The sequence below is a fragment of the Saccoglossus kowalevskii genome, chromosome 11, assembly GCF_978046115.1.
Source record: "Saccoglossus kowalevskii chromosome 11, keSacKowa6.1, whole genome shotgun sequence".
Taxonomy (NCBI): domain Eukaryota; kingdom Metazoa; phylum Hemichordata; class Enteropneusta; family Harrimaniidae; genus Saccoglossus; species Saccoglossus kowalevskii.
This window is the reverse complement of record NC_140651.1, coordinates 25081139-25093469: the sequence shown is the minus strand read 5'-3', so window position 1 is coordinate 25093469 and position 12331 is coordinate 25081139. Positions and strand designations below refer to the sequence as shown.

The 12331-nt window shown below is 33.7% G+C and overlaps 1 protein-coding gene across 3 annotated transcripts in view; it reads right to left on the bottom strand.

Moving 5' to 3' along the window:
* The window catches only part of LOC100371393 (synaptotagmin-like protein 4), a 93404-nt gene extending 84899 nt beyond the window's left edge, over positions 1-8505 (bottom strand). For all 3 annotated transcript variants that reach the window (XM_085505053.1, XM_085505054.1, XM_085505055.1), the window contains exon 1: positions 7471-8505. In XM_085505053.1, coding sequence (XP_085361179.1) covers positions 7471-7580 — 110 coding nt within the window. In that variant the 5' untranslated portion in view covers positions 7581-8505. The remainder of the gene's footprint in view (positions 1-7470) is intronic.
* Between the last annotated feature and the right edge of the window lie 3826 nt (positions 8506-12331).

The following is a 12331-nucleotide window of genomic DNA, read 5'->3' as shown; positions in this document are numbered from 1 at the left end:
AATGGTGAAAATCTCAAATTAGTGATGAATGAATAAAACTATGGAGAAGAACGTCATTATTCAAACTATTTTTTTGTTGGAATTTATCACTCTGCTGAGGTCAAATGTCAACAAAAAGTATTACAGGTCTTAATGTCACTGCAACTGCATGATACATGTGATAAAAATATATATCATGTCTGGTTTCTTCACAAATATGAGAAAAAGTATTAAACACATTGTAGGGTGAATAAAAACATAAATGTATGCAATATTTACTCTGCTGACATTTAAATAACAGCTAATATAATCAAGAGTTTGCATATTTGTACACATCAATGGAATTACTTTTCTGAGTAAAACACAAAAATAACTTTAATTATTTTTTTAGAATGGGATTTTAGTGACTGGCAGAGTGGATGATCAGGTGTTAAAATATTATCTACGAATCCGCTCAGGAAGTGAAATTATATACTATTAAAATAAACTATATAATATGATACAAGTTTTGAATGTATTAGATCATGATTCAGGTGTATTAGATAATAATTTAATTGACAGAACATATGACAATATACACACTACATATAACTCACTATACAGGATATACATGAGTATATTACTGCACCAGATGACAGTTTCCAATAGTGAAACTATTATATCTCCTAAATATACATTATTGTAATGTCAGTTACCACATGTGACAGAGCCATTGTGACCATGCTATTCCAGTGTTCATCAGACACAGACCTTTCTAACACAAGCACAAGTTAAACGCCATATTCTATAATTCCCCAACAACGTACCGTATGGGATGAATTAGGCCAGTGGCTGAATTCAGTGGAATTGCCATTAAATCCGTGGCACAACCTTAAACAGACCATTTTCATTTACAACGAATACCTCTAATATCATCCTAGAAGCCAAACCAATTCACAATATTTAGTGCTCTCATTATTTTTACGCATACCATGAACAGACCTTGAGCACCAAAGATAAAATACATTTAATATTTCATACGAAAATTTAACTCACAGATAGATCATTAATTAACAATTTAATCCATTACCCATTTTTGACAACACAACATCTACTCTTGAAAGCCATTTATGAAGTTCCTGAAAATTCTTTCCTTCATTTCAAATATACTTTCCTAATTTGCATAGTACAAATTCCAGACAACCAAATATTTTTTTTCTCGAATCAAATTTTTTACATTTATAAAATTTTGAGACCACAGAATTTGTTTTATTCCTCTATCTTAATAGCTCACAAACCATGATTATAGAACAAGAGAAATCAAAGAAAGCTTAGAAAGAACTCCCATGTGCTGAGAGTATTGGAGACACATTAAATATAATTCGAAATTACTTAGCTGAAAACTAATTATGCAAATCAGAAAATTAATATGACCAGATTTGAGTGTAAAACTAATGAGGTCTGCGCAATGTAACAGAAAATCTATGTCTCCAAGTTTAATTGAAATGTGATTAGAACCAAAAAATTATGAATTATTATGCTTATTAGGGAATTAATATGAACAGATTTTTACCCCAAACTAATTAGGTTTGTACATTTTCCTAGAGCATCTTTGTACTAAGTTTCATTGAAATGGAATAATTAGTGCCGAGAAAACTTCAAAACTTCGACCCCTCTAAAAATTCGAACGCCTGTTTATTTGCCGGGTTTCGGTGTTTTATTTACCTACAAATTTTCGACTCCACTAAAAATTGCCGACTCATTCTTATTCGAAAATTGCGACCAGTTTTAGTTTTCCCCCAAACGAAAAAAAAAAAACGATGTGAGCGTTCAAACGGGACCTTCCTTGAAGGCATGAATCCGGGTTTCTGATTGACTGAGAGATTTTTATTTTATTGGTAACGAAAATATATTCTAAATAAACGAAGTTTCAAATAAAAACGAACACAAAAATCTCGGCATGCTGCGTTTCTGAATTACACCTTAAAAGTCCCATTTTATTTTCTTAAATCCCATTTTATTTTTTAATCCAAGGGCGAATTTACGGCAGAATTTGGTCCCTCAAATAAGGGACACGTGAGCTTTGATTCTAACCGGATACATTGCACTGGGTCGGGGAGATAGTTTGCTAAACTTCCATGCATCTTTTGTCCAATGGGTACCTGTACTTCGAACATTCGCAAGTTTTTCTAGGTAGTGCAAGACAGCTTTGTCTTTTGACCTATTAGTTTTGTGCTGACCTCTTCTCCGCGTCTTGGTGTTTTGTTTTGCTTGTCATAATACTCACTGATTGATGACTTTGTTTAGATTTTGAGTTACAACTCGGCCACGACCTTTGCTTTTACCGTGAAACATGAGGAAGTTTACGTCAATTGACGGACATTGCATTTTTTAAAAACTAATGAAGCACACTGTCTATCATCCCCATTTTTTCATTTGCTGATTTCTATTCTGAAAAATTCGACCGTCCGAAAATGCACCTTAATTTTGACTCTAAAAACACGTCACATATCTAACACAAATTATTTAAAACCGGTCGAAATTTTGGAGTTTTTACGGTACTTTAGATATCAGTGTGAAAGCTTAAAATTGGTTAATTATGCAAATTAGGTAATTAATATGTACAGATTTTAACCCACAATTATTCAGGTCTGTCTATTGTCCTACAGCATCCATGTACATTCATTGATATGTGATGTATAGTACCTGAGATATCAGTGTGAAAGTTGGTTAATTATGCAAATTAGGTGATTAATATGCACAAATATTTACCGGAAACTAATTTGGTCTGCATAATTCTAGATTCATTGACATGTGATGATTAGTACTTTAGATATCAGTAGAAAAGCTGAAAATTAATTATGCAAATTAGGTAATTAATATGCACAATTATTTACCCTAAAACTAATCAGGTCTCTGCATAGTCCTAAAGGATCTATGTACCAAGTTTCATTGAAATGCGATCATTAGTACTTGAGATACCCGTGGAAAAGCTGAAAATTAACTAATTAAGCAAATTAGGTGATTAATATGCACAAATATTTATCGAAAACAATCAATCTCTGCATAGTCCTTGAGTATGTAAGTACCAAGTTTCATTGAAATGTAATGCTAACTACTTATATCAAATGCTGAAAATTAATTAATTATGCAAATTAGGTAATTAATATGTACTGATATTACCATAAAAACTATCAGGTCTGTGCAGTGTCGTATGACATCTATGTACCAAGTTTCATCGAAATGTGATGATTAGTACTTGAGATATCAGTGGAAAAACCGAAAATTGACTAATCATTATGCAAATTAGGTAATTAGTATCCACGGATTATTACCAAAAACTAATCAAAACCTAGCATTAGTTCAGAGCATCTATGTACCAAGTTTCATCAAAATCCAATGAGTGGTTGTTTAGATATCAGTGGAACAGTCATGGAACCACTAAAAAATAGCTAATTATCATGCAAATTAGGTAATTAATATGCACGGATTTTTACCAAAAATTAATCAAATCTGCACATATGTTCAGAGCATCTATGTACCAAGTTTCATCAAAATCCAATGAGTGGTTCTTTAGATATCAGTGGAACAGTCATAGAACAGCTAAAAATTAGCTAATTATCATGCAAATTAGGTAATTAACGAGCATGGATTTTTACCAAAACCTAATCAAATCTGCGCATTGGCCCAGAGCATCTATGCACCAAGTTTCATCAAAAACCGATGTATGGTTCTTGAGATAGCAGTGGAACAGTCGGACACACATACACACACACACACACATACATACACACATACATACACACACACATACACACACACATACAGACACACTAACTGCAAAGACTCCCATTTTGTGCTTCGCACATGGGAGTCAAAAAACTAATTTTTGTTTCAGTAAGACAACCCTACCTATTTACATGTTAACCAATAACAGCTTTGTTTGAAAGGTAATGTTTTACAGCCACTGTTATTGAATTCAGAAAATAAACAGTTGTCATTATCAATTTCTGTAAAGCGAAAAATTCTTCATCACATCAAAAATAATATTTCTTCAAGGAGGGAAGGGGCCTTAGGTTTCTGCATTGAACTAGAACTATAAGTTCCACTCACAAAGATTATGGAGGTTATCGACACCATCTTCAAAAGTCATGTCATGTACATCTTGATAAGGAGCCTTTTAGTAAAAATGGATAAAGATCCAAAAACACTCACTTGAGAGCAAAAATGAACTTAAACAAACTAAATCGCATCAACTTCGCATGACCCAAAGAAAAAAGGTTTGTTTGTTTGTTGAGTCTTATACTAGTAGGCAACAAGGTGGGTTCTCATTAAAATAAATATTCCCCGTAGTCGTCAGGTGGGTATGTATTATTGAAAGTGTTGTGGTCTCGTTGTGAGAATAATTACCATTTTGGTTTGGTATTATAAAGACTACATAAATGGCTCCAGTGGGGGTAGCCATTTTGGAATATTTTACGAATAAATTAGGAATTTAGATTCCAAATTAGATTTTACGAGTTTGTGAAAGTACAGAGGTTAAATAACCATAATAAATAATGATGGCGAGTGACAGTATTGTGAAAACACATAAAAATTCAATTACGGAATAGATACATGTACAAACTGTGTTTAATAAAACAAATGTAAGAGTAGGATGTGAATGTGTAGTGTGTTCGCACACTGTATTAAGTAGGGTAAAAGATGTTTATATGCAATATTCATGAACATGTGCAGGGTGTTCACACAGTGTTCACCCATGTGTAGTGTTTATCCATGCACATGTGCAGGGTGTTCACACAGTGTTCACCCATGTGTAGTGTTTATCCATGCATATGTGCAGGGTGTTTGCACATGGTGTTCACCCATGCATATGTGCAGGGTGTTTGCACATAGTGTTCACTCATGTGCAGTGTTTATCCATGCATATGTGCAGGGTGTTCACACAGTGTTCACCCATGTGCAGTGTTTATCTCCATGCACATGTGCAGGGTGTTTGCACATAGTGTTCACCATGTGCAGTTTTTATCCATGCATATGTGCAGGGTGTTCACACAGTGTTCACCCATGTGCAGTGTTTATCCATGCACATGTGCAGGGTGTTTGCACATCGTGTGCAGGGTGTTCACACAGTGTTCACCCATGTGCAGTGTTTATCCATGCACATGTGCAGGGTGTTTGCACATCGTGTGCAGGGTGTGTTCACACATAGTGTTCACCCATGTGCAGTGTTTATCCATGCACATGTGCAGGGTATTTTTAAAGAATGACAAGACGAATGGAGATTTACTGGAAAAATGGTCATTTCGTGTGTGGCAAAATGTGTGGCAGATTACACAAAGATGAATTTGATAAATCATTCTTTAGCAATATTTGCTTGTAATTCCAACACTGCCAACACCCAAACTACAATAATTTAATGTATGTTAAATATTACAGTAAAGAAAATACGATAGGCACATGATTGAAAACCACTTCCAAATTAATCATCAACGCAGGATATGAAATATGACTAATTAATTATAGAGACAATTAAGGTACTGTTGATAATCAGGCATGCATGATACAATTTTAATGGGTTTTTAAAAATGAAAATCATAATAGATGTACAGTGAAGAAAATTTGACACTTTTAATTCTGGCATCAACGTTAATTAGCGAACACTTGTCATTAGCAAATATTCAATAAAATCCCATTTTGTAGCACTGTGCGGTTAGTGGATAGATCAAATTTAACTTACATTATAACGACAAAAGTGAAAAAAACAAAACAATCATTTTGTTTTTTTATTTGGAATCAGTAAATTAAGCCCATGTAAATTGAGTAACTGTCCCATTGTGAACTATTCAGATCATAAAAACCTCAAAAGCTAATAAAATACTCACTACTGTATTTCATTTATTAAAAGTACTGGGAACTCCTTAATCTTATTCACATAAATGCATTTTCAATAGACGAAGTACGAGACCAGTTTGAGTGGCTTGAATCAGTTTTTAAATAGTACAGTATATAGTGTATAGAAAATAGCATTATTAAACACAATTCACTGAGTGTGGTGTACCACATCCCATCATTAAAAGCAGCTTTTTGAGGGATTTCATTCAAATCTATTACAGTTGATATGCTACTTGTAATCTGGATGAACTTTGATTACATTCAGGATACAGTGATGAATTATATTTAGAAGACTTCATATTCATCATTTTTCAGAAACAAAAAAATTAAAAATTACACCCTTATAAAATCCAATAAATTATAATACGGATATTGAGGCCATATCAAACCCAGCGGAAAGTGTCATCTGAAAGCATGGAAATACTTACAATTCTCTACAACCACCTGCAATAAGAAGACCCTTGGGCTTTGCGTAGATCAAACATGGCTTACTTAAAATAAAAGATAAATTATTGCGTAAAATTAATTGCAAACTAATAAGTCTTTGATAGCTGATGGATATTTGCCCGAATACCAAATACTTTTTTTATGCAAATGTATTGATCTATAACGCAGCTAGAAAAACGCTCAATATCTCAGAGTATACTTAACCCACCAAACACTAAGCCTTTAACCAAATTATGACAGTCTTTATGCAACACAAACTACAGTGAAGCAATTTGAGAATTTATTATGATCCTTAAAGGGCGGCAGTCATCGTGCCGCGTCCTGTTCGATATGGGACTCATAGCGACGTATACAATGCGTGTAAACTACATTGTTTATTTACATGAAATTCGAACACGCACTGCGCGACGACCATCACGCTTTTAACTTTTAAATTCTATTTTTTCCCTGCCCCGAATTTTGATGTAACATTTTTTATGTATTTTTCTATAATTTCTTCATCAATTTTGAACCAGAGGAATGTAATTTTCCATTAGCTATCAGTCTCAATCTAAATTATGACAAAAATCTGAAACAAAGTGTGTAGTTTTATCCTTTGAATGTAAGCTGCAAAAGCTGAATGGTTTTCAAAATACTTATAGACACTACATGTATGTCACAGTGACACTGGAATTTTTTTGTTCTCGCGAATTTGCCAAATCCTGAAAATAGTTAGCAAAACTATTATTAAATTATTTACAGAATGTTGTATTTTACTTCACTGTTTTTGGAAATCTTCAATGACTATACATCTCACGGTATATAAAAGTAGTTATTAAACACATGCTACAAAGTACAGGAAACACAATACTAAGAAAAAGTAATAAACAGTAGTATTCATTGCCACCAAAATACATTATTGAAATAAACAAATTTTTGATTCACTGAAATAGAAAGTAACAGTAAACACAGCTTTAATTTCACACAAGAAAGATTTTTTCCATTTTTGTGAGTAAAAAAAAATTCTGTAGCCTATCATTTTCTAGGGTCCTCAAGACAAGGAGTCACAGTGACTTCAGCAAAAAATTCTGTTCGAAAAGATCCTTGAGAGAAAATGTTAACCATGCATGCATATAAGCCTGTAATGAGAAATTTAAGCAAATGTAAAATTGCATAATAAACATCTCTCACCTTACTCGTCTGTCTTCCTCTTTTTTCAATCTTTCGTCCCGTTTCAGGACATCAAGGATCTTCCGCTGCTCTTCCTCGGTGAGAAAACTCAAGTCCATTATCCCGGACATTCCGAATGCGATTGGGATCGGGAAAATAAACCACTAGGCACCTCTTGCTGCATAGAACAGAATTAAAAAATACCTCCGCAACGACGTGTTATTATTTTCTTTTTTTGTTTGTTCAAATTAACAAAATTAATGAACTATAGACAAAAACTAATTAGCTTTGGGGTGTTCCATTGTTGATGAAATGCAGGCACGTCTGACTTTGGCAGTGTTTGATTACTAAGGCCGCTCTCAGTCCATAAAATGTACACAGATGCATAGATGTGCAAGACGTTGCATAGATTTATCGCTTTAATATGACAGCTGAGTTATCTGTCAATATCACCTTAGTACAACGAAAGCTGAAAGTACTTTCTCGATAACAGATCTCTCGCTAATGCTTTCAATTCCACAGCTGATTACAAGTGTTCCAGGATTTTCAAAATCCCCTGACGTTCAATACATTCTGGCTAGAATCCTCTAACAGCAGAGTTGGAAAACATCTATGATCCAGGATAGATAATACACTTTCCAATTGATAGACTCAATATGCGATGACCTCGTCAATTACAATGACAACGGGTTGGTTATAATACTGCTGGCACTAAGCACTGTGGTTCAGCGCATCGGGGTAATTTCAACATGCAATTTAGCTAACAGCTAATCCACTTGTGAAAGCTTCAAGGTAATTTCCGATTAATCCAAATGATAGAATTGAAGGTGTTCCGTGATCAGTCACAGTGAGGACCGTTCACTTCATGTGACGGGATACCTTTCAAGCACTATTACCGACGGTGACAGTCAACAATGCGTGCGGCGCAAACCAGTTTTCTGCTTTGACAGTTCCTCCCTGATCTGCTAACTGAGTACTAACAGGATAGGCTAGAGATAGATCCACTCAAGTCACATAGCTGTCCCATCGCTTGCCGTGTTGTCCTCGCAGCCTGCACTTCTGAAATGAGGACAAATAGAGTGTTTCAACTACGTGATGACAATAGAAACTATGCAAGCCTATTGTTATGCTAATTAACCTGCATATAGAAAGCCCCACAACACATGGGTGGGGAGAATGCAAATAGCTGGTAATTCATCAAAAGCCTCTTCAATAAAGAATAAAGCCATGAAACACTGTTTACAAACAATACCCACGTCTACCTACACCTGATAACACAATAGCAGTACGTTTACTACTAAACACAACCACATGCACTGCCTACCTGTAAAAAGTGCAAAAGTCAGCTAGTATTCACGGAGGGCCCAATTATAACTAAAACCTGATATGGCTGAATTTGGCCTCGTTTCATAAACAGACACAGGAATTTCTGCCCAGTTCATGAATTGCAAATTTCAGCCACAAAGGACATTGCACAGTTCAGGTAATAAACTGAGACATACACTAAATACCTATGTGAGTCACCACGGACCACTGAGAAGGAGATACAGTTTTGTAGGGTGTTTTTTCCCCAGAAGGCATAAAAGTGTCCATTGCAATTAAGTCACAGCAACTTATTTCTGAACTAAATATTAAATATTTTTTCCTCAATCCAGTTTATTCATTTGTTGATTTTTTTATAATTCTGAAATTTATATTTAAAAGAACAAAGTTTAAATATTGCTGAATTATATTTTATACAAATTGAAGGTATATTCATAATAGGGGTTGACCATCTGACACTGAGGGTGGAGATGCCAGAGAGCACCTCTGCAAAATACTCTTTTCCTATTAGAAGTATTTCTGATGGGAGCGGGAAGGATAAAGTACCCCTAACGAGAGATTCAATTGGATGATATCATGCAACATGTCTGGAGTTATGAATTGTAAACCAATAGGAAATGACTTCACTCACTATATTTTGAGAGAGCTTAGGGGAGGGAGGAAAGGACAATAAACAGAATGGCGAGATTTGTAGCATAATTCAAGACTTGTCAAATTAGGGCTAAGTACTTGCGGAATGTACATCACTTGTTAGAAAACTCAGTCACGCATAACGAACATTTGTCAAGCCAAACCTTTTTTGTAAATGTTGAAATGAAATCTTGAGAGGTCAGGTTATCCACACTGTTGCAACTCACTGAGAAATCAGAAAGTCAGTGATGGGAAATCATACAAATAACTGCTTAATTTTATACAAATTAAAAGATAGTTTGTTAGTTTTTGTTATGATATAACATTTCCTGGATTATTCTCATTAACCACAACCACTCTAAATAAGCATTGGCAGAGTAAAATTTGCAGCAATCTACTGTATACTCTAATGCTGTACAAAAAGCCAATGTCAACTTTTGGCAATGTTCCCAACTTTTTTCAGATATTTTCAACAATTTTGATTAACATCTGTAGGAAATGAGCAATTATATCCATTTAATTCAAAATTAACAAAATATTTATAAAAAAATCTGTAAAAAAATGTGCAAAATGTTGAATGAAAATTGTGGCGGGAAAACAATTTTGCACTCAAAAAGGTTAGACATTATATATCGATACCATATAAAAATCTGAAGAGTTTTATTTATGAATTTGAGTAATATCTATAAAGCATCATAAATTTTTTTATTTTATACAATCCTGAAGCTTATCGATCAATACAGATGAAATTGCTATGAATAAAAGTTTAATTTCTCACAAAAAGTTAACCTCATATTTAGCTATATATTTTGTAAAGTAATCTATTTCAAGGTGTCACAAAAAATCCAATCATGAGCATGATTTAACTGATCTTAATCATATTCATTATTATGGTAATTAAGGAAATGAAAGTACCCTCCAGTGATGCGAAAAAAACAGCGCCCTCAGGTGGTCTGAATCAACAGCCAGTCGCAAGTGTAAAAAGCATCCTGCTTATAAGATATATTGCTGGCTGAGGTTCATTTTATATAGTCACTGACTGAGAAACAAGCTACATGGTACAGCAAAATGGTTTTACAAAAGTTATTAGAATAGGGCTCCCTCTAGTGACCAATATATAAATCAACAGGTGTCTGTCATGGCATTTAAATTTAACAGACAGAGAAATTATCACAACTGCTCTAATTTTTTTCAGTTTTTTTAAAATTTTTTTAATTAATTTTAAAGATGATGAAGAAAGCAATGTAACCCATGAGAGGAACAAATTAAATAAATTTTATAACACAAGATACTTTTTATTTTTTTTTATTTTTATTTTTTTTATAAATTAATAATAATCAGCCTTTCATTGAATAGTTTCCATAGCAATACATTTGTCTCTGATTTTAGTATTATGCAAAATCGAAATGCAGAACAATAATGACAATTATCACAATCATGCTATTTTTAACAGTAACGGGAGCGGCCATATGTTTGTTTGTACGAGTACAATGCACACTGAACCCAACACGTTTCAAATTACTTTTCAATATACATCTAAGTATATATGGTTTTTATAGAAGGGAAGCAATCACTTATGTGTTATGTAGGTTTGGGGAGGGTGGGGTTGGGTTAGGCTGGTGTGTGGGTGAGGGTGGAGACAATATTCTAATGATATTTTAGCAATGCAATTTTTATATCAGTTTTCGTGTTTCTGTACCACACTGCATATTACTCTATAATGGTTTGCTTAGATTAATGCTAACACAGAAAACAATATTATTTTTGATCCACTGAGAAGGAACATTATAATTCTATTCTACTTGTGTATCTATATATCTCTGGTTATAGTGTGCAACCAAACAATACTTAGATGTCTAAAAAAGCAATTTTAGCTGGAATTAATTTTCGCTGAAAAGACTTTTTGGGTGTTTTGAATGGAATTTATTTTCATTGATTTTTAATGAGTTGAATGTTAAATATAGGAAAAAAAGGTATATTCGCTGGATTTTATTTTCACTGAATCATTTCTTCAGCGAAAATGGCAAAAATTAATTCCAAGCAAAAATTAAGTATTTTACAGTATGTCATAAAATTGTATGAAAATAGAGACACGCATTTTATAACCAACTAAACAATTGACCTATGAAAGAAATTCTATTCTACAATCTCAAAATAGTCGTCAAAATCATTCTTGCAACTACTAAAATTTTGAAAAAGAAATAATGACTTTTAGCTTTCAGGAGACCTTTTTTCTTCCAAAATAATGATTTTTTTTATTCAACGTATATCTATTCAGATGATTGATCTTTCTCTTGCGGGAAGTTGCCATTTGTGACACAATCCAACCATGAAGCCCCATATTTGTAACAGACACACATCGCGGAGCGCATGTTAATACATCATATGTAACCATGCATGTTGCGATTATATCTTATATGAATAATTCATCTGACGCAACAAGAGAATTTTTATGAGTGCTTTTTAATAAAACATTTCCATGAAACACCACATAATTTAACAAAGATGACCAATTAAGTTCCTGGCTTATTTTACCCATAGTTCAATGCAGTAAAACCAGCATGAAAATATAGTCATATATAATGGATAAGTCGATGCAGTTAAGCTGAGTTTTAATTATAAAGTGGATTATTTAAATGGTGGATTATAAGACAGATGTTTCATGACATGGTGTTCAGACAATACACGCTTTTATTAGACACCTCTTCAAATCATAAAAATTTCAAAAGAAATATATTCCTACACATTTTGCGAGTCAAGGAAAATGTGCCTTGGATGTAAATGGCTGCCGATTTCCCATTGTGATTAAAAGTGCAGCGATGAGACTCGTTTTTTCGCCGTCAAATAGATTGGCTTGAAATACATGGAGGCATCAAAAGCAATTTAAGGGTGGTGGTCGTCGCACCGCATTTTTTTCATTATGGAATTT